General features: G+C 37.0%; 1 protein-coding gene across 2 annotated transcripts in view; it reads right to left on the bottom strand.

Annotated features, from left to right (window-relative positions):
• Positions 1-24514, bottom strand: part of AP3B1 (adaptor related protein complex 3 subunit beta 1) — a 177500-nt gene that overhangs the window by 59109 nt on the left and 93877 nt on the right. For both annotated transcript variants that reach the window (XM_048503414.1, XM_048503413.1), the window contains exons 21-22: positions 13697-13766; positions 13403-13509 (exon numbers count right to left, since the gene is read on the bottom strand). In XM_048503414.1, the coding sequence (XP_048359371.1) occupies positions 13403-13509; positions 13697-13766 (177 nt within the window). The remainder of the gene's footprint in view (positions 1-13402; positions 13510-13696; positions 13767-24514) is intronic.

Genomic DNA, 24514 nt, shown 5'->3' with positions numbered 1-24514 from the left:
ATCCCAAATAACTAAGATGACTTATGAAACTCTCCCCCTCCAAAACATTTTTACAGTGTCTGAGGTGCTATACTAGATTAAAATAAAGACTTATTTTGATTATATATTTGTTATGTAACAAGAAGAAAGCATTCTCAGCCAGAATGCGACCAGTTTGCCTTGGGTGGTAAATCTTGTCTTTATCTGTATCACCTTCTTCAGTGCAATTGAATAAAGGAATTTGTAATACTTTCAACATTAAACTTGCTATAGAAATTACTGATAGAGGATAAGGAAAACATTAAACTGTATAAATAAACCAAGGCTAGTATAATCATAAATCTATTTCTTCTCCAGTTGTTAAGAAAATTTGTCATCAAAACATCACAAATTGTGGCATCTGTAAATACAGTGTGCATCTGGCAACACATTTTCTGGAACAGGCCTTGTCTCTGCCACTGAACAACATCTCAATTCCAAACTCTTGGTTGAACTCACTGCTTTGACAAGCACTGATACTGTTCAAGGTCTGTATGAAGGAGGCTTCAAACTGCATATTATCACCCATTGACAAATTCAACATTTTATGAAGAGCCCCTGCTAACACTGACATCTTCCTACCTTGTGTAAATAAAAACAATTCATTTTGTAACCTTGACTTTAAAGCCCAGCCTTTATGCCCTTTTTTTCCTTTTTCCTAAACAAGTGACAAAGAACAAGGAAGCTGATTGAAGGGGTCCATTATGTATCAACTTAAAGAAAGGCAAAGTGATTGATGAAACTAGCAGTCACCTTCACTGCAAGCTACTGCACCTGTATCCTTTTTGTCAAATGACCTGAAAATCCTGCTGACAGTTTCACATTCACTACAAGGATACACGGCAGTTTTGAATACTTTTATTTGGCTTAGAGTCTTTAAAGACACATTTTTGGAGCCCTACCTGGACTTTCATGCTTTCTGATCTCATATTAAGAATGTAGGAAGAGCCCATATTCTTAGATCTGTCCCTCAAATATTATTGAACAAAACCAATCCTGGAAGAGTTATTAATGCCACGTAAACTGCAGCTGTGCTAAATAATTTATAACGCAAAATATAGTTATTAGAGCAACAGGATTATTAACAGTATAATCCACACTCCATTCTAAGTTCCTTGAGTTCAGTGGGCTCGGACTGCAGCAATTCTGTGTAGGAATGCACTGCACATATGCTGCATGTATTTGCTATATATTTTTCCTCAGAGTGTGGTAAGCATGTCCTCCTTACATTTCTATATGAATAAGACCACCCATCTTTACTTTTGCAAAGTCTGAGGCAACAAATAATTACTTTTAAAGTTGATTAATTAATGGTTATTTGATCCAGTTTTTGTTATATTTACATTACATATCAACTATCAACATAAATACCACTTTAGAAGATAATGAAAGAAGACCATACGTACTTCTTCTGTAAAACAGAAGCGGATGGACAAAAACAAAATTAATGTTAATATTTCAAAAGCCATTTAAACTTCTGTTTGTCAACTTAGGAATATGAATCAGATAATTTGACTCATCATAGGAATGTATCAGAGTGAAAATGTCTTCAGAAATAAACCAAATTCAAATCTCAGCAATATTGCAGGAAAAAAATGAACTAATTCCAGTGTTGTATGTGTACACGTCATCATTACCAGAATATGAAGAACAGCTGGTTTTTATAACCCACTTTTCTCTTTCTGTAAGAAGTTTCAATGTGGCTTCCAATTGCCTTCCCTTCCCCTTCCCACTACAGACAACTTGTGAGGTAGGTGGAGCTGAGAAAACTGTTTCTAGCCCAAGGTTCAGTTACCCAGCCAGCTTCATGTGTAGGAGTAGGGAAACAAACCCACTTACCAGATTAGAGTCTTCCACTTATTACAACTAAGCCACACCATAGTGATTTTCATCATGCAAAACAAAATGATTTGTTAGCTTTGGATAAGGAAAAAGCAAAAATCATCCTTTCTCGATTTAATCAAATTTGAAAGTTGGAAAACAGAGCCAGTATGTCTGTATGAACAGATTGATGGCATGGCCTTTGACCTTGGGCTTACTTATTAAATGACAGCAAAATTTTAATCTGCAATTAACATGATAGCTCATTATTTGTTGAATGGGTTAATTAAAACTTTTAGTTCTATGTAATTATTTTCTAAAAGTCATTTGTTTATTAGAATTAACATTTTCCCAGCTGTAATATAAACTTTCCCCTTCAATAAAGCTTAGGGGCTTTTTAAATAGCATCAAATCTGGTAAGAAGCTTTTCATGTTCTTTCCCAAATTTAAAAAAAATAAAAAATCTTCTAGGCATTAAGGCAGACTTGAGAAGCAGGAAAATCTCCAAAGGAGCTGCTGTGCTCTGTGTGGGACACAGCACCATTTCCTCTGGGCATTTATTACCTGTTAAAAACCAATCTTTTGGTGAGTGGCAGTTCAGGGTTTTTGAGAGCAAGCTGCAATATTTCTTCGGGTCTGCAGAGTCATAATTAAAGCTGAACTGAGTGGAATTGGAGAGGGAAGGTCAGCGAGGTGCCGTATGAGAGATGAGGCTGGGCTGATGGGCACCAAATGAACAAATTATGATGGGCCCCACTCAATGTGATGAGGTCAAACGCTTGTTTCTACCCACTGACAGTTCAATTTCCCTGCAATGTCTCTCGGTTCTCTATGAGCTAATTATGAATGAAAAGTTATCAACTGCCCATACCAAAAGCAGCTTAAATACCATTTCTTGGAGTTCTTAATGTCAAAATATTGTATAGAACAGCATGTTGCCCAGTTTTTGAACCAAACAATACTTGATCTAAATATCCGTGAAAACCCATACATTTTTGTGACTTACAGCATATACGAGACAGGTTTGCCCGCTGTCATCTGCTTAGCAAAAATAATAATTTTATCAAGCAAATCTATATTATGCTTACAATCCATTTCCACAGCAATAGCAGCACTGAGCTCATGGCTTTTCATATCATGGACTACATAATCTTCAAACAGCACTATATATTTTTCCTGGGACGATGCTACTGGATTATTAGGTTTTAACTCCAATGTATCCCAGCATACAGATTTATTATCATGAAGCAACTCAAGAGCGATTGACAAAATGCAAATTCCTTCCATGGAACCTGAGTTTAAGTGGTAATTTTCCGCATCCTCTATTTATGATGTACAATTATTTTCTTTGCATCTATAAGCACAAACGCTTTCAACTTTTCTGAGTTCTATGACACCTGACAAAAACCAGAATGTAACATATATGTCAACAATTTTAAGATGTCAGTAGCAAATGGTCCATTAAAAGAACATTCTACACTAAAATATCTTGAAATATTTTAGTTTCCTTCAAAATCAGGATCTTTAAAAGACAGCTGATACTGTACCGCCACTTTAAAATGAAATTCCCTTGTTCAGCAATTAATTACTCTTAAATATTGCTTTGTACCATCAGTAAGGTATGCTAGATGTTGACCTGACAATTTCAAAAATAACTGTCTACCTTTATTTATTATACTAACAAAATTGTCATGTAATGAAGCAAAAGTTGTTTCAGAGCATGAATTGCTCCACTCAGGATTAACATTCCTGTTACGATGCGCATCCCTAGATTTATAACAAGTAAGCAACAGATAGTAATTCATTGATCAGATCAAAAATTTAATGAATAGGATTGTTTTGCATATGTGTAACCCACTATAATAACCCACTGTAGCATAAAGGCAATCATGGCTTTTCATAGTCATTGTCATTGATCATAGCATTTTCTCTACATATGCACTGCAATTGCTGTATTTAGAATAGTCTCTTATTAGACAGTGTTGATCAGGAGATATTATAACAAAAATTACTGCAGTGCCATCCTCATGTTCAAGTAGAACAATTAGCAGCATAGAAATACAGTTCATTCATTACAGAACCTTTCAGGAAGTTGATTTTTTCTAATTCTTATTGTAATTGCATTGTTCTAATCTTGTATTATAAAGGCAGCTGCTTGCCTATCATTTGTACTTTCCTCGTTAATCCTGACTCAGTGAATTAACCTTTAATTACGGCCGTTAAAATTGAAATGAGCCTCTTGTCTGGCTGGGGCTGCCCCCTCTCAGCACATGATTCTGATGAAAATTTTTAGGGTCAATGAATATGTCCCATGTCATGTCTGATAGCTGCTAAAGATGTGAGGAGGTAAATGTTACCTTAGAAATATGTGAGTGAAATTTTAAAGAGATTAGTTTTACTGACAAAATATAAGATTTGCTTTCTCGCTACTTAACATATCCATAACGGCTATTACTCATTAATACTGCTAGTTTTTACACCTGAAATTCCAAAAGATGCCAAAGAATCAACTACAAAAATGAAAACAAAATATACTGACAGATCTGGAAGAAGGATGAAGAAGCAGTATTACTGTCTTGCTTGCAACAGTCCAATTAGCGCAAGATCCTAGGAACCCTGTGGGGCAGAGTGGTAAGCTACAGTACTGCAGTCCAAGTTCTATTCACAACCAAAGTTCAATCCTAACGGAAGTAGGTTTTAGATAGCTGGCTCAAGGTTCACTTGTCCTTCCATCCTTTCGAGGTTGGTAAAATCTGTAGATGCCTGTGGAAGGCAATGCCAAACCACCCTATCAACAGTCTGCCTAGTAAATAATGTGATGTGACATCATCCCATGGGTAAGTTCCTTTTTACTATCACAGTCTGGGAGTTAACCAGGGCTGGCCAAGGTCAGTACTTCATAGGAGACCACCAAGGAACTCTAGGGTTGCTATGCAGAAGAGGGCAATGGCAAGTCACCTCTAGTTTTCTCTTGCCTTGAATACCCATGGTTGGGGTCATCATGTGTCAGCACATTCTTCTTCTTTATACACGTTATGCAACTTTAATAAATACAGACTTCCCAATTAATTTTATTATTTAATGTTTGGTGAGAAATTATGAAAAGAGTGATATATTTTGGTGAAAATCCTTCCATATTTCAAGATACCAATTCTGGTGAAAGATCCTTATTTTACAACTCTGGTTTTACAACTTAAAATGAAAAAGTTGCTCTGTAGTAAATTGGGACTACTGTACACATGGGCCATAAAAGTTTCCCTATGAAAATAAGCCTGGCTTTCAAAATCTGTTAAAAGTTTATGAATGTCACAAAAGGTAATAATTATTTATGATGTATCAGTGTAGCCCTGCATGTTTAGAAAATGCTCTAAACACCAGTTGTAGAGATAACTACTGTTATTAATGATTATATTAATTGCTTGGATTTTTTGATAATGCTGCTAGTGTGTTTTAAGGGATTTTAGTTTTTGTTGTTCATGATTTGTATTTTATTGTGCATTGACTGCTTGTTGTACACTGCCCAGAGCGCTTTGGGGATTGGGCGGTCTATGAAATTTAATAGATGATGATGATGATGATGATGATGATGATGATGATGATGATGATGATGATGATGAAGAAGAAGAAGAAGAAGAAGAAGAAGAAGAAGAAACTTAGTGTTACATGTTTTCTGAAGGTCTGAGAAGTATCTCTCAGCAACTAATTCCTAAAGAGGCTGAAACTAGACATTACTATTCAGACTTGTCTCTTTAAATATAGTTATGCCCAGTTACACATGAAATACAGTGGATAAGCACAGAAGTTCTGATTTATTTAATACATTTATTGCTTGCTTTTGAACCCTTAAAAAGTCCTTTCAAAGCAACTTTCAAGAGAGAAGAAAGTATTTGTATAAGTTAGACTCAGATGGACCAGTTGGTTCAGGGAGGCCCCTACCCCTTCCTCGCTACTTTGCAGGTAGCTTCCTGAATTTTACTCTGCTCAGTTTTCATATTTAAAGATTTAAACTGCCGAATGGGCATACTAATTGTTGATGCTGATGCTGAACTCCTTCATGGCAAGACAGTTTTTCTCCCAGTTATGCCCTGATAATAGGAATCTGGCAGGAAAGTGGTCACTTGAGGAACGGATGGTGGGAAAGAATATGCTGTACGTGGAGATGGTTGAGAAACCTCCTTAGCTCTTTAAACCAAACATCCATTGAAGCAACAAGTCTGCTGCCATCACATCAAGTCTAAGTTTAGCCTCAGCCTGCATTTCAAAGTGTACAATTACTTAATTATAAGGCTTCAATAGATTGCTGCTTCAGAGAAGGAATTTTTTTCAACTGCAATTATATAACCTAAATATGACCAGAGGTACAGTGGTAGCTCCACAAGAAGTACTGTGAAGCTTCCCCTCTGTACAGCACTGCAGAGATGCTGGGATTGGTAACACTGTATTTAAGGAGTACTGGAAAATTTAGAGGGAAGGAATATCATCTGCTCTAATTCCTGGGTGGGACAATGGCAGAGGCTGTCTCTTATCCCACTTGCTATCCAGGTCTACTACATTATCTCCTTATAATATCAACTATGAAAAACGGGGAAAATCAGACAAAATGGCATGCTTTCATCCTCTAGATATTAGATCCGTGAGAAAATGTGAAGATATGAGTGGATGAAGCATCAGGATAAGTGCTGATCTATATGGCTTCACTAGACACTGTAGGGCTTAGAAGAGTAGGAACAGTCGACAGAAGTGATCCAATACCATGCTTCCTTGATATACAATGCTGTTGTCGCAGTGACAGAAAATGAGATACAATGCAAATTCCATCAGTGTATACCCCCATCCTACTACAGACCCACTAGTGAGCATGTTTATTTACATGGCACTGAATTCGTGTAGAGTTACTGCAATCAGTTCAAGGCCATTATCTAGAAAAGGTATTTACTTCCTCAATTCTATGTCACTGTCAGCTTAGCGTATGAATTAAATTGCTCCTGGATACTCTGAAAGAACCAGTGGAATTCCATAACCCTTTGGCAGATATTTTTCACCGAGCAACATGACTGCTCTGTTGATATATCACTCTTTTGTATGATAAGGTTTTATAAGGCATACAGTTTTACAGTTTCCAAACATCCCGTGTGGAGAAAAAGTAAAATGGTTGCCTTAATTTTTAATGGGATAACACCACCCTTCTGAATTAATGTCAGCTTTTTTCTCAGACTGGTCATGTCAATGACGAATCAATCTTCTATCATGCTGATGTCACCCAAGTCAATACGTGGGTCAGGCCTGCAACATGCACAGCGTCCTCTACAGGAAATAATTTTTATTCTCCTAACAAGATACAAGGCTAGAAAAATAAAATGAAAAAACACTCCAATACACTAATGCAATTCTAGCAATACTACCAATTACTAGACTGATTGGTTGATGACTGATTGGGGTGAATGGGGAATCTTCTATCTAATAGGAAATAAAGGATGAAAAGAAAAACACGTAGTGCCTTGTTTAGAAAAGGAAAGTCCGTTGGGTTTTGATCTGGGGCAGAAGGGGGGCTGATCTGGGGCTAAGGAAAAACTCAAACCAAAACCAACTAAAAAGTTGGGGATTCAAGGTGAGGGATTCAGTGATTCGGCAAGAGGATAAAGGACTGGAAAGGAAGCCATATGCAAAGCTGGGGAACCAGCCTGGGTATACAACTAGCTATGAAATTGGAGGACTTCAGATGCTCCATGAATAGGGTATGGAGTATCAGGGACAAGAATAGGGTATTGAATTCAGAAAGAAGCATATGAAATTCACGTGTATTGACTGAGTTACTGAGATGAGGCCAGGCTCAGGCTGGTCCAACAAAAAACGAACAGGAGCTTGATTATATTTTCCTAGGTCCAGGACTGAATTACCAGAGCAAGGTGAATGAATAGGAGAATTTTATAGCAATAGGTTACTGACCATAAAACTTGGGTCAATCAATTTTGGATGCGGGGGAGTTTCTGGAGCTAAAGATCAAAGGTCCTTAACCAATGTGTTCTTTGGAGAATTCCAGCAGGTAGGCTACACCTATGTGGAAGCATCCAGATAAATTCTTGCTAGTTCAGAGGCATCAATTTTTAATATAAAACTGGATTATTCTAACCAGTTATGTAGGAGTGAAGGCAGAGAATCCTTAAAGGATGTACAAATAGAGGTGACCTTGCTAACAGGAATCTGTGGGGAGAGGTGACCTTGCTGACAGGAACGAAGATTACGCAATGGACATCAAATAATGTAAATAATGATCAGAAAAAAATGGCTCAATATATGAGCCACTGACTAGGTTTGGACTCACTAAATTACATCAGTTTGTGGCCCCAGGGTACTCCTTATTGATACACAAAAAATCTAGGCTACAGCAGTAAGCTATGGTGTTTTTAAGTTTCACCTGGTAACCGGATCCCAACTGAACTTTACTGCATTTTCAGCTAATTACATTTAGTTAATGCACAACATGATAGCCCTTCTCCCCAAGGAGGTGGGATCTGAACATGTTACAGTAGAGTTTCATTGGCTGTATTTGCTCCTAACTGTTTTATAAGCACACCTCAACATGCTGTGTTTTAGTTAAAGCCAAAGCTGTTTACGCTTTTAGTCTCAGTATTTTAGCACCGGGAGAATTTAACTGAGTCAGTGGCTTGGATCCCTCTGAAAATTTTCACTAATGGAAGAATAGAATACTCCCTAGAAACAACATGAAAGAGGAGTTGGCAACCTCCTTCTCCAACCCATGGAATGATTGGCAAGACCCAAAATTTATTAAGAACAACTGAAGGTATAACACTTTGTATTTGCAGATATTATGCAACCATATCCTATAAGTTGAATCACAGTGAGCTATTCATTCCTCACAATTTATTTTTAGCTGCAATAACAGGAGGGCATATCTTGTCTCAATTTCATCACTGTTGACCCTTATTTATTTAGAAAGATTCTATGCTACCTCTCCAGAGAACCTGCTCAAGGTATTTATATTCCCTGTACAGTATTTATGTTTGGTTTTGTAGTGATTAGTTGAATAATTAACTTCTTGATTTGGTTTGGGCATTTTATTTTAATTTACATTCCGCAAAAAGCAATTGCTAAAATGCTAAGGTATACTTCTTGCTTTTGAAACAATTTTTCTTTATTTAAAAATAATTACTTTTAGAAAAGAATAACAACTGTCTACCACAACTAAATCTAAACAATTATATTTAGAAAGTTATCATCTGAAGTAAGTTAGGCTCATTCCGCACATGCAGAATAATGCACTTTCAAACTGCTTTTAGTGCTCTTTGAAGCTGTGTGGAATGGCAAAATCCACTTGCAAACAGTTGTGAAAGTGGTTTGAAAACGCATTATTTTGCGTGTGCGGAAGGGGCCAGGGCCTGTGAATTGGCAAAAGGTCAGAATGGGGTTTAAACCTCTTTATTTGAAATGCTGCAAGCTGAAATATCACAACATATTTTGATTAACAGAATCCCAAAGAATGTAACTTCAAATCTAATGAAAAAGATATCCTTAAACATTAGGGGTTCCTACTTTAAACTAAGAAAAGAGATACTGTAAATAAACTATTCTTTATCGATGACTGAAGTGTTTGGCAATTAACAAAAACCTCCCACTATCAACTGCCTTTCAAATTTCATGGGAAGAAAGAAAGAAAACAATGCACAATATGCATTTCAAGAAATTAGGTCTCCAGGGTTAAAGCTTAAGCTTGAATAAACTTAGTCTTAATGGTGCTGCTTAATTTCAGTTTTGCTTTGCTACAATTTCTGGATCTACTATGGGATCAACTCAACAACTAATACAACACAATTAATCCCCTTCCTATGCAACTGTAAAAGTATTAAGAAGCTATCTGGTTTCTTTTTGATTTAGCATGAGCAATGAAAATGATTTTAAGGTTCTTCCTTTACCAATATCCCATTAGAAATTAGGACAGTTGGCATGTAGTCTCTAGGACTACTGGAAAACACATTGTACACTGTACAGGCTGATGAAGAAGGAGTTTTACATCTTCTATGCTCTTTGGCCTTTAGCCTCTGATTCAGGCATACCTATATAAGCCCCTATCTCATATGGTATAACAACAAGATATATTGCATTGGCGCAGCAAGTCAATAATATGGACTAGTAGGAGTACAGCTACCTTAATGTACAAGACCAAAATACTCAGCACACAAATCTCAAAGCTAAATAGGATTAATATATATCATTAGGGAAATAATGTATTCACAGTAGCCTTGACTGCCTCCATATAAGATGCTTTGTCACGTGTTTCTCCTGTGTAAGTTTAGAATGGTATGGTAATTGTATCTTCATCTTAGTTTTAAGATTGTCCTAAGTGTAATTTAAAAGGTTTGTGTTTGAATTTTAGTTGAATTTTAAGCCAAAGGAATTTATTAGAATCAGAATCATATTACTTACTGTCTCCTCCCACTGTCATCATAAGTGTGAAATTAAGGGATAATCTTACTTTCTCAAAGCCGCCCTCAAATTTTGCACAAGCCACTCACTAGCTCTCCTTCAATAAGTAAATAAATGATAAAGTGATTTCCTCCCTTCCTTGCCACCCTTCTTTCAAAATGCAAAATCAAAAGCCATGTAACACCTTTTATTAGGACTATCCAAACACAAAAGTTTGTAAGATTTTGAATTCTCTCATTTTTTTGATCCAGATGTTAAAAACAAAAGGAAAAAACGGGGGGAGGAATCTTTGCATTCTTTGTCTGCATCCTATAGGATGTCTATATGATGCTCAGGTAAACTTACTGATCAAAGGGTGTAAGCTAGCCGGTATTGTGCTGGGTCCCGGCATGCTGGGAACAAGAAATAAAAAATGGAAGAATTTGTTTGTTTCTTCTGATTCATTCTTGAGGAAAATGCCAACTAAATATGACCATCAGCCAAATGTTTATCTTTCATAACTTTTTCCTTTAAGTACATTAGTTTAACATTTACCGTATATACTCAAGTATAAGCTGACTTTTTCAGCACATTTTTTAATGCTGAAAAAGCCCCCCTTGGCTTATACTTGAGTATATACGGTAATTCCAAGATGGTGGCCGGAGCTGAGGCTGCTGTGGGGATCCGGTAAGCGTGTTGCTGATTTTTTTTCTAACTCACCAGAGAGCCGTAAAAACAAGCTGTAAGGACAGCCTGCATAGCATTACAACTAGGTTGTGTGTGTGTGTGTGTTAAAAGAAACCAAGGCATTTCTCTCCTAAGGTGCGTTGCATTCTAGATGAATACAATTCTTCATACAGTAGTTTACTGCCAGATACTGATGTTGCTGAAGACAAAGACTTTCTTTGGAGCAAAGTTTAGGCTGGCATGGCTATGAATCCCAGAATTATTCTACATTTGGAGGAAAACAGTGGTTCATTTGTGTTCCTAGAGTGCTGGAAAGCTGCTCATCCCTAATGCAAACTCTGTTAAGCAACTCTATCTCATCTTGCTCCCAAATCTTCTCTTTTTAGCTGCTACTGAGTCAAGTTCGAAGGCTTATACTCGAGTCAATAAGTGTCTCAGTTTTTTGTGGTAAAATTAGGTGTCTCGGCTTATATTCAGGTCGACTTATACTCAAGTATATACGGTATTTATTTACTATATATGCCACTCTCCCTAAAAAGCTCAAGGCCTCTTACAGAAATAAATTCATAACATTAAACACATAAAATACTGTTTATCTTAGCCATTGATAGTCACTGCAATGTTAAAGTACTAATCTGGCATAACCTGTCATCAGGTATACAAGCAGCAATTATCGTGTACAGACATAGCCATCATTGTTCTCTATTGCAACATATGGGAAAAAGGAAACATAATTTTTTCTCCTAAAGTGATTTCCTTTATTTTCAGTCATAGCTATTCTTGAGAATGTTATTTTTCTAATATAGTTAAGTTTCTTGAATCAACACAGCAATCATAGTATATAATAATGTATAGCGTTCGCACACCCGTTCCTCATTCATTTCAGTGAACCTGATCCATTAGTGTATTTTCATTTACTTAATTTTTCCAGTTCAGTTTCTAGCCCAACCTTTCCCGATCAAGTTGGGTTCAGAGCAGGTCACAACATAGTTTAAAAATGTATAATTAAAATTATACACTGTCTATACTAAAGCCTTCAAAGTGTCAACAATTCTTACAGTGAGTTATCAAGGGGGATTAAGAAGAAACGCCAACCTCAGACAGGAAGGGAATCAATAATAAAGTTACACTATGTAATAAAAAGGGGGGAGAAACAAGGGGAGGGGGAAGGCTAGTTTCTCGACTTTTAGATCAAGTCTCACCCTGAAAGCAAACAAGAAACCCATATAAGAGATCGATGTATATAAATCCAGACTTCTAGAGTGAAGGAAATCAAATAATGGTAATTTTAAAGAAGGGCACAATGATACCGGTTTAATGATTCATCTGGATGGGTTTGCAGGCAGAAGAATAGTTTGGATTCATACCTCCCTTTCTCTTCGGTGAGGAATTTCAAAGTGACTTACAAATTTCTTCCCTTCCTCTCCCCACAACAGACACCTTGTGAAATAAGTGGGTCTGAAAGAGTTCTGAGATAACTATGACCAGCCCATGGTCAGCCAGCAGATTTCATGTGCAGGAACGGAGAAACAAATCCAGCTCACCAGATAAGAATCCTCCACTCATGTGAAGGTGTGGGAAATCAACCCTGGTTCTCCAGATTAGAGTCCACCGCTTTTAACCAATATATCACTGTGGTGCACTGGTTCATCTAGTTTTATGGAAGCACTTCTGAGGCTGAAGCATTGATAGCTTTGCATCTAACCTGTAGCTATTTTTCAGACTTTGTTCTGATGTATTGTATTTTAAAGGTAGTCACTGTATGCTCTCTTCCAGATGTTTAATTATGGTTTTACTTTTGTTAGTGATCCTGACAAAAATAAATAAAACACATCTCCAAATAGCTAATGCAAGAAATGAATAAGCACCTGCGTAAAAACTTCAGAAGAATGCTCAACAATTGTAGGATATGAACAACTTTAAGAACTGCATTACTAGAAATCTGTTTGTTTTCTTCATTTGTATCCCACTTTTCTTCCCAGTGGAGATTCACAGTGGTTTACAACAGCATTTTCCACTTTATTCTCACAACAGCCTTGTGAGGTACATTAGGCTGAGTATGTGTGACTGTCCCAAGGTTACCAAATGAACTTCCATGGCATAGTGAGGATTTGAAACTGGGTGTCCAGGTCTTAGTCTAACCACTATGCCACGCTGGCTCTCAGAGTATTTAAAACTGCAATTACAAACAAATAATGTTCTGTGTTATTGCTTTAGGAGGCGATCAGGACATCTAATCCTGATTTTGTAATAAGAAAATGTTTCATGAAAGTATTCCTGGAACCAAAAACTAGCATATATACGGAACAGAGTCACTTGTAAACAGCCATTACCATATGCTTTGTAAATTATCTCCAACACATTATTCCATATTTTGCCTTCCATGTACATTTAAAACATTCAAATAAAGGTTGGCTACAAGATGAATAAACTAATCCAGGGAAAAGCGACTTACGTCAATGACTGAAGAACTTGATAAACTTAAGCCTTCCAGATCAGAAGCTGAAGTAGGACACAGAAGAGTCACGTTGGGAAGTGTTTGGGGAGCCGATACAGGATTAACTGCAAAAAAAATCAATAAGAACAGTTAAATAATAGAATGAAATACATTCTATCAAGCAACTTATACTCATAAAGTTGTGGTTGTTTTGTATCTGAAATTCAAATATATCAAACACTAAAATGAACTGTTCGTTTATACGTTTCATGAACATACTTTATGAAATAACAGATCTTGTGAAGCACTTACAGTCATCCAAGTCTAGAAGTGACACTTCTTTAGGCGGAGCTCTCTTCTCCTGCAAATTTTTTTCTTCCTTCTGTCAAAACCATATGAATAAAGTTTAATCATTTATTTAAAAATTACATATTTATCATAAAAAACCTCTTACACTTTTGTACACCTGAAATGCACTTTTTGGGCTGAGTCTTCACAACGGAATCATGTATCCTTCTTCAGCTTCAAGATACCAGTGTCATCTGCCTATTATACCAGTACAAAACTGCTGTGGTATCTGGGGTTTGTGACCCGCTGCTCATACAGTAATATCATCTGGCTTCTATAAGTCTATTCTATACAGTTTTAAAAACCATTTGTGACACATAGAATATTAACATTATATTAACATGACATTAATGTTATATTATACATTATATTAAAATAATATGCCCCTGCGCCCCCCCTCCCCGGCCTTAGATCCCAAGTTTGCATTAACGTAGGGCCTCCCTTCTCAACCAGTGAAAGTCTTAACTGCTTCATTCAGCTTGCCTGTTGGATATGTAAAGAATTCAGAAGCTGCCATGGTACATCTAAACAGAAATCTTGGGTCCTTAAGACTTTTTGTCACTAAGGAGAATTTTATTTGTACTTCATCTTGTGTTGAGCAAGCTTGTGGGTCTTGGTTCTTATCCAATTCAATTTTCCTTGCTAGACAGAGATATTTGGGAAATTAGATCAAATCCTACTTCTTTTCTGTCAATAGTTCCCCTACCTCAGCTCTCATCATTTTCTTATTCCTTTTTCTCCTTTCTCTGTTTTTTTTATTCTTTATTTAATTTAAAATATTTCTATTCTGTCTTTTGTTTGGAAAACATCAACAAGGCATTTAATAATCTAACTTAGGCAATACAAAAAAACTAAAATAAATATTAAAACTCATAGCAAATCTGAATACTCTTTATTCCTGCCTCTCAAAGAATCTCCTTAGCCTTATGAACAGGGTGAAGTACATTGTGCTGGTCAGACCATTTGCTCACCATGTAAATCCATTTTTAATAATTCATGGCAGCCACAAACATTTGTAGCCCTATGTTCTGAGTGCTCCTCTTAAATTTGAACTCACAAAGCAACCAAAAATGTCAAATTCCTATGTAGCACTTTTGACGTATCATAGCCAAGTGGAACCAACCTTTTCAGATATCTGATAGCACCCTGCAAATATGTTCTTCAGTAGAACACTGCCTTTGAACCTAATTGAGAAAGATTGCCTATAGCATGTATCTTTCATAAGGACGTGACTCTTTAATAATGAAAGGTCCAGAAAAACTAGGTATTGCAAAACGATTGACAATCTAAAGGACACAGAGAATACCCAAAGTTGAAGGGTGAAACTAGTACGATTTGTGAATAAGATCATTTTTCACCACCAGGTGGAGCACCCTTGAATAAATCTGATCTAAAATAAAATTTTGGCTTTATTGAGGATTAATGAAGATGTGCCATTTTTAAAGATAAAGATCTCAAATAAAGATTCTGAATTTAAACTTCGGAGACATGGTTATTCTCCTGAACTGTGCATGGGTATGTGTGTGTGTGTAGGGGGGAGGGCTAGTCAACAAAACCCACATTTCTTCTAAAAGAGGGAGAGGTACTTGTTGGTGGAAGTTACAAAGATAACCTTTTAAAAATACCAAGGAAACAAAGCAACTATTCAGCCTTTCCTCCAAGATAAGCTGAGTTACAAATACAAATATATTTTCACTCAGAGATAGGAAATTAAATCCTTTGCTTCAATTTGCCATGAATCAAGTACCCAGATATATTTAATCTATGCACAAGTTGATTACTATGACACTTTCCCAACATGCAATAGAAGACATATATTACTATTTATTTATCTAGGCATACCTGGGAGTATTGAGAATCAGCCCATATCTGAGACAAATGTAAGGTTCAAGCCCAGAATCTGACTGGCAATATTAAAGCCTTGTCAAAATCTTCAAATTTCACCATGGAATACAAAATAAATATCCCTTCAGTCTTGCAAGTTTCATACTCACAGAAAACTAAGAGGGATCTTTTTTGCATCTTTCAAATGAATTTAATCCAGCAATCTGTGGACTTTGCATAAGTCCCTAGCCCCAGAATCCCTTCTGAGAGTGAAAAAGTTGATTCTCAAGTTTGCACAAGGAATAACAGTTGTATAGGGTCAGTAGGCTATAACAAAGAGGAGGAAATCTGCCACAACGTGATGCGACAAAGGGTCATACTAGGTGTTATAGCAGTCACAGGTCTGTGGCTTCTAATGCCACTTTAGAGACACCTTCAGCAATTCAAAAATGCTGTGATGTCCCAAGCCTGACAAGATCTGCAACAAGCGCAAGGGCTCTTGTGTCCCCCCCACCCCAACTTTTTCAAATACCAGAACACCCCACCTCCCCGCCGCCATTACTGTTTCAGTATTGGAAAGGAACTGGTGAATTGGGGACAAGATTTTCCGTTCCTGGTGTGTCGCGGCCCTCATGACATTTTAAATACCTGTATTTGTCTCTAAAATGGCACTGGTGGCCCTAAGTCCCACTGAAATAATTTGTGGGTCAATCTGATTATCTCTAACTAGCAGTAAAGCCCATTGTGGAGGAAAATGTAATGGGTTCTAGAATCCTAGCTTATTTATGTTAAAATTCCTTAATTTTACTTGTAACTCAAGGCAGCTTATACTTCATTTAAATAAAACACAATCCATAAAAATCTGTTTTCGAATAGAACCTTAAAAATGCCAGTATCCCAAGGTACTCACAAATCAAACAGCCTTACAATGCCTTTAAAAGCCTTCAGAGATAGCATTTGCCCCCCCCCCATCCACCAAGAAGCCCATTCTATAATATGAGAGCCACTATAGAAAAATAACAGAGGTGATACATTCTAAGTTGAACAACCAAAAGGTGGTGATCCAGAGAATATTAATTGCTGAAGTAATTTCCCCCCACTCCCTTTCATGCCTTGTGGCCTATTGATTCAGTGATTTTCTTGGAAGAAGTGGATGAACCTCAGCAATGTGGAAGAAGACACTCCTCTTCTCCTACAGCCCTCCGGGGATGGGGCGGTATACCAAATTGAATCAATAAATAATAATAATAATAATAATAATAATAATAATAATAATAATAATAATAATAATAATAATAATAATAATAATTAGCAATAGCAGCAACAACAACAACAACAACAACAACAATAGAAAGCCTCTGTTATTCCCCTAAAGGCAATGGTAGGGATGCACAAAATAAAACATGGCATCTGTATAGGCACCGGGGGGGGGGGGGGGGGGTCAAGAAAAATCACTTTCTTCCTTTCATACCAATAGAGAAAGTCTGCTTGCAAAAAAGAGACATGATAATTTGTATCAATTACTCCTCCCTCATGAAGCTGCCTATGCTATATGGAATTTTAAAAATTCAAAAACAAACACCGAACGATACAGAGGTGCTATCAGAAAGGAAGAAAGTGAACCAGACATTAAGATCTGGAATTAGGTCAAGAGGGAATTTCAAATAGAGAATTACAAAGGTGGGGGTACAATTGTATAGAAAGAATTTGTGACATTGAGAACCACTGGAACGGGGTATGGACAGGGATAGGGCTAAAACTCATAACACATGTCAAGAAAAACACCATCATTACCATGGTTTTCAGAGCAAGGTTTGCTGGAAAAAGGAAATTGTCAAAAAGAGAGGATAGAAATAGTGACAGTGTCAGATGTCCTGCTTCGGTTAAAATAAATAGATTGAGAGGAAAATGTCATTACAGGTAACTATTGCTTAGGAAGTATGTCTTCATCACCCAGAAAGCCGAATAGAATGGAAGCAGGACTGAGGAGTAAAAATAAATACAGTTTTTGGAGAGAAGCCTCCTGTACTATAAACCAAGTAGTAAAAGACCAAGGAAATTAGAAATGAATAGACTGAAAGAAGAAGAAACTGGGCAGAGAACTGATGTAACAGAATGCAGATGCCATAAAGCAGGGGCCGGTCGCAAACTGCACCAAATTGCCAACGCCTAAACAGACCACATAGACAACATGGCCCTTAATTAAGAGTACCTTGGAACATGGTCAGATTACTAGCCCCCCAAAAGGTGGAAGGAATGAACACCTACTTAGAATAGGGCTACAGTTTCTCACATAGGCTCTTCAGCCCCAAAAGATTACGGGAAACTGATCAAATTTGGGAAGTAAGATGAATGTTAGTAGGCCCAAAATGAAAAGAATACAAGAAAGGAATCAGCAGCAAAAGCTACCAGTGGGAAATGCAGAGCAGCACAGAAAAGGCAAAATCAGCATTTGAAACAAGGCACACCTACTTACAGGAGACTGTATCAATACCGTTAATTTAACATTGCTACATTACACTAAAATCTGTTTTCTAAGTATTATTACTATCAATTCTTGATATTTTTCATACACAAAATGCTTTGCATTCTAATTCGCAGCTGCTCTGTACAAAAAGACCTATTTTCCTTCTACAACTAGGAATGATGGTTGCAACATAAGAGGATTTATCCGAGGTCAGCTAGGGAATCTAAGATTAAGAAAAATATGAAGCCACAGATATTGATGCTGTACATTTAAGATGGTTTAATTAAACAGACCTTTAGAAACTTAATGTTTTGTCTGCTTGTTGTCTTAAAATTATAATCCACACACACACGCAAAACCCTGTTTTAAAGCAGCAAATTCAGACCAAAGCTGAATGCTAAACAAAGAAGTTAAGCCATATCCCATCAAACATTTCTCCATTTGCAATTCATCTTGATAATAGAGACAGAACCTGGGTAAATGCATATAGGACTTGAAGCAGGAGATTTCTCTTGCTCAATGCATAATTCATGTGCTCCGCCTGCAAAGTGTGTAAAATGAGAATTTCACACCGCAGCATGAGCCATGGAACTGCAGAGAAGAAGCAGATGAAATCATATTTTACTGTGCGAATTCCGTTTCGTACCCTTCCAATATTTATACAAAATCATCATTGACAAACCAAATGCACTGACTGATCACCTACTGTTTCCATTGTGTTAGCACTTGAAAAGAGATCAGGCAGAAAGATAGACAATTTGTTTTTATATTTTTTTAAATAGTGGATCAGGTTTTTAACAGCTGAGTGACTATATTATCCCTGTATAGGAGGCCAACAGTAACTGATTTTAAAATCTCATTGTAGAAGCTGTTACTTACATATGCATTGTACTCAAATCTGAATTTCATTTTAGCAGTATGTGATTATATATCCAAACATATCAAACTATTGTTATTTCAAAATGTCCTGCTGTTTCTGCAAAGGATTACATGCTGTGTTTTAGTTACACACAACAGCAGTTCAAAAGTGTTTTTTTCTAATATGATGGCGGCACCACAACTACGACAATAATCAGAAGATATTTTACATCTAGTTTGTAAAACGAAAGATAACTTGAAGCCTACCAATGTTTAATTTTGATATGTCTCTCTCTCTCTCTCTCTCTCTCTCTCACACACACACACACACACACACACACACATACATTCTGGAAGACTCATACTGGGGATTATTGGAAAAGGGACTGAAAATAAATGGAAAATGTGTTAACTTCCCATGAAATTCCCTTCTAGGGTGGGGAAGTCATTGCTAATGGGAAGCAACTCCTTTTTGGAGACAGTTAGGATTGCTAGCCTTCTTTAGCCCCACCCACCTCACAGGGTGTTTGTTGCGAGGGGGGGGGAAGGAGCTTGTAAGCCCCTTTGAGTCTCCTACAGGAGAGAAAGGGAGATATAAATCCAAACTCTTCCTCCTTCTTCTTAGGGACTCCTGATGGGAGATGATTCTCCCCAGTCTTTCAGATTGGCCCAGAATGATCCAACTCCAGTAACTAACTTACTTTAATATAATCATAGATCAGCCAACGGTCATAACTATAAAACATTTTAATGTCAAAAACCCCTTAGGAGTAACCATGAACACAGAATCCATCAGAAGGGGACACCATTGGACTAGAACATAGTAAGTCTGAAATCTAACAGTCCAACTACGCCCAAGAAATCCTCCAGGTTCTCCCCTCGGGACATCAAACTGAAGGCGGGAACTGGCATGCTTAAGAGATCTAATGTGTGTTGAAGTATTGGGAAACAAGATTCTTTTCCAGGGAAGGAGCTGCATAATGCTCTATTGACAGCAACCTGGAGATATGTTTCTGCAGAGAAAGAACCATTTGCCCAAACTGCTAATAAGGGGCAAGATGGATGGCTATTGCCTAGTTGGGGAAGGAGAAAATCCAACTCCAAGCTTGGGCTTCCTTTTGCAAGGGCTAGTTGTTCAGTGAGGTGGGCATACAGAGCATTTTTTTGCCATGGCTTTCCTGCCTCGATACCTCCTATAACAGGTGTGTGTGTGTGTGTGTACATCCCAAGCAGCAAATGTGCAGCCCTCTTCCTAACGAAGAAATTGGAAAGGGGGGTGGGGGGTGGTCAGCATGGCTGCTGAAGAAGTGGAGTCATCCTGCTGTCTAACAAGCATGGTCAATGACAAACGGCTAGCCAGAGAGGGCCAAAAAGCCAAGACCTGTGAGGTGCTACTTACTTACAAAGTACTAGAAGATAAGGCTTTGCTTTTTTAGGGGTGGAGTAAACTGGTTGTCAATATCCTGCAGATTTGCTTAGAGTTTGAAGCACTACTGCTTTGAGTTCTGTGTTACAGTTGGAATTTCACTAGTGGAGCTGAAGTTTCACTAGTGTTAACAACTTGTCTTCCACTTGACTACTGTTTGCTCCTTATTTTAAAACTCAGCAGACTGTTGTAAACCAGAGGTGATTGAATACTGTACATAATAATGACACCAAAGAGAAAGAACACACCAGATAAACAACTAACCCAAAAACTATGCTCTAAGATAGATATGCTATCAGCAACAATGATTGAAATTAATAAGAAAGTGGACAAAATTGATGGTATTCAAAAAGAAGCGGGGAAAATCTCAGTTCTGAACAAGGTGTAAATCAAGTATTGGAGGATTTGAAGATAATGAAAGATAATGAATGGACTATGTATTGTCGAAGGCTTTCATGGCCGGAATCACTGGGGTGCTATGTGGTTTCCGGGCTGTATGGCCGTGTTCTAGCAGCATTCTTTCCTGACGTTTCGCCTGCATCTGTGGCTGGCATCTTCAGAGGATCTGATAGTAGGAATGGAAAGCAAGTGGAGTATATATACTGTGAGGTCAAAAGGTGAGGCCCTCTGAATAGAGTAGCCTGGTATGTGAGTCACAAAGAAGTCTGTAGCCTGGGAGTAACAATGAAGATAGCAAGGTCAATAGGTGAATGCATCTGAATAGAAGTATCCTGGTCTTTGTTTCCTTTGATTGCTATTGTCTATAGTTGTCCTGTGTTTGTGTGGAGCTGATTAGTCACTGTCTTGATTCTAGAGTTTTTCAACACTGGCAGCCAAATTCTGTTCATTTTCATGGTTTCTTCCTTCCTGTTGAAGTTGTCCATGTGCTTGTGAATTTCAATGGCTTCTCTGTGCAGTCTGACATAGTGGTTGTCAGAGTGGTCCAGAATTTCTGTGTTTTCAAATCAAGAACACTTGGTTTATCAAGAACACTTGATAAACCAACCTGGACACAGAATATTATTTGAAAACACAGAAAGCAAAAGGTTTGGTTGGCATGCTTACTTATGGTTTCAAAAAGACAAAGCTAAAAAATAACAACTGTAAATTATATTCAGGTATGCCTTTATGGGTCTCTCCACATGAAGCTCATTAAGTAAGCACAACACAAGTAAGAACTGGCTGAGATATTTGGATATAGTTACGAAGGAGGAAATTGAAGGAAAACTTAAATATAAATTGAAGACTCAAGAAGAACTAAATAGGACCAGTTGGAATATTAATTGGTGGCCAACTAAAAGGTTGTTATGATTCTGATAAAGATAAGTTTTTAAAAATTAAATAATTAGATATTCTTGGACAAAAATTATTGAAACAGAAGGACCATTTGATTAAAGGATGCATGACTTATGTTTAACCTTAGAGGTTGAAGATGAGTATATTAAAGAATATATTGTGGGAACGGATCAGAATGTGTATAAAATTGTTTAATCAAGGAAGATTGATTCAAATGAACCAAGGAATTGCTAAGAATCAAAATGGAGCTTCTGTGTAAGTGACCAGCAGAAACCTGCATGTTTTGCAAAAGGTCAGAAGCCAGGTTTCTCAGTGAATATGCAGGCCAGCAAGATAACATCTTTAGTATCTTGGCACTGAGGGCCTACGTGACAGCAGACAGATGCATTTTATATGACCTTGTTTTCTTGGTTAGGTTTTTGGGTTAGAAATGAATGTGATTAGTTAAATTACAAAGTGGTTTTTCTATATAGTTAAATGAACACATAAATGATAATGAGTGATTCATATTTACATGTATTAGTATTTTACTATAATTCTATTGTCTTAGAATCATTGTATAATTGTTAGAATCATGTTTTAACATTTCATGCTGGGGAATGGCAAAAGGAGAGTTTTATGATCTAAAAGAATGTCAGAATGCTGGATAGTTTAAGCCTGCATTGCCTAAGGCATCTCTCTCTGAGAGCCAAACTTGGCCAAACGGGTTTTTCTTGGAGGAGAGGCTAGCTTTTATGGCAGTCCTTTGCATATGCCTAGAGGCCATAAACTAACAGCATGTAGCGTTTGAATTACAGAAGGAGTGAATACGTAGAAATATAGGTTGTCTTTATTTGTGACCAGGAGACAGATTCTATCCAATTAGATTCTTAAGGTATATGAATCATCATACGTAGAGTAAGGGGATGGATTATGTGACGTCTTTGCATCTACAAAAACTCAGGTCTTCCTCTACTGGCCGCGCCTCCTTCGAGAGCCACCCAGGAGAGGGCAATCTCCTGTAACATTCTAAACATTGTATTGGGGCGTGCCTCTCCTTAGGGAGAGGTCACCTTCTGTAACTTATCTGTATTCTGTAACGTTCTGAATTCAGTGTCTATCACTCGAGGGCACTGGGGAGTGTTCACATTCTGTAACTTGCTAAATTCGGCTAAGTAAACTGTCTGTTTGTTTTTCTAATGTCAGATGTCTTGCTTTTATTTCTAACTTAGTTTTTCTTAAAACTAATCTTGCTGTGTAGGACCAGAGAAGCGGCTCTGGCCCCACAATATGATAAATTGGGCTCGGGAAATGGGTCATAATATAAATTTGGAAACTTGGAAAAACTTATGGAGTAAGGACGTGAAATGCTCTAAGAGCTTTTATATAAGACAAAAATACTAGAAGATGATTTTTTGTTGGTATTATACACCTCAGAAGATTGCAAAAATAAATAAATCTCAAGGGCTTTTCTGGAAATGTGGGAAACAACTGGATATCTTTTTCGATCAGTGGTGGAGCTGTGTTAAAGCTAAGAAATTTTCCCAAATTTTGGGAAACCATACATACATAAAGAAATATTGATAATACTAAATTTGAGAAAAAATGGAGATGTATCTATTAAGAACTGTTGATAAAAATATAGATAGCTTTAGTTATAATGTAAATATTAGATCGAAGTTTCTGAATCTGTTTATGCATTGTATTTTGTAAATATTGAAATAAAAACTTATTGCCACACACACACAAAAAGAATTATTACTCCATTTGCAACCATTCATGTTCAGTGAGAGGTTCTATAATTTCTTGCAATTTACAACACACATTTTATATAACTAGAATTGGAACATATAACATTAGTGTATCCCATAGTGATTGACCATTGTCTATAAACTGTCTTCTCCTTAAAAAGTAACATAATGCTAATTTCTGTTTAGAGATTTGTCAACAACAAGCGGTTTAGCAGTTTAGAGATTTGTCAACAACAGCAAGGAAACTTGGAACTAAATATTAGCTAATCGCGAAAACGCCGTCAATAACAGAATGGCAACATGAGGTTATAAATATTGTTAGAACAGCCAAGCTTTCAAGTTATATAAATTATAAATTGGACTCTGATTTTAGGGAGGAATGGAAAAACTGGATAACTTATATAAAAGGAAAATATGAATATAACCATGTAACTGTACATGGTATATAATTTTGTATTTATTTTATTTTTTATTATTTTTTATTGTTTTGTTTCTTTTAATATTATTATTACTACTATCTTCTCTTTATTTTTCTTTTCTTTATTTTTTACTGTTATTTATCTTTCCTTTTTGGTTTATTTAATTGCTTGTCTTTACATGTATTTAGTTTTAAACAATGCAATAGCTGGAAGTGCCTTTAGTTATAATGTAAATATTAGATCGAAGTTTCTGAATCTGTTTATGCATTGTATTTTGTAAATATTGAAATAAAAACTTATTGCCACACACACACAAAAAAAGAATTATTACTCCATTTGCAACCATTCATGTTCAGTGAGAGGTTTCTATAATTTCTTGCAATTTACAACACACATTTTATATAACTAGAATTGGAACATATAACATTAGTGTATCCCATAGTGATTGACCGTTGTCTATAAACTGTCTTCTCCTTCCACAATTAAAAAGTGACTAATTTCATTAACTTCCAATACAAGTTTACAAAGGCCTTCCAAACAAAAATAAAGGATTTATACCAGAGGTGGGATTCAGCCGGTTCGCACTAGTTCTGTCGAACAGGTAGCTAACTGGCTGAATACCACCATGGCACCACCCCTGAGAGGCTGCATATCGGGCCCAGAGGCGAGCGGCCTGATCAGCAGCCCTCCTGGGGTGGTCCCATGCTGCGTGGCCTTCAGGAAAGGCCTGCAGCCAGGCAGGCCACCCCGCAGGGCCGAGGG

The sequence above is a fragment of the Sphaerodactylus townsendi genome, linkage group LG07 (assembly GCF_021028975.2).
Source record: "Sphaerodactylus townsendi isolate TG3544 linkage group LG07, MPM_Stown_v2.3, whole genome shotgun sequence".
NCBI classification, from domain to species: Eukaryota; Metazoa; Chordata; class Lepidosauria; order Squamata; family Sphaerodactylidae; genus Sphaerodactylus; species Sphaerodactylus townsendi.
This window is presented reverse-complemented; position numbering and strand designations above follow the sequence as displayed.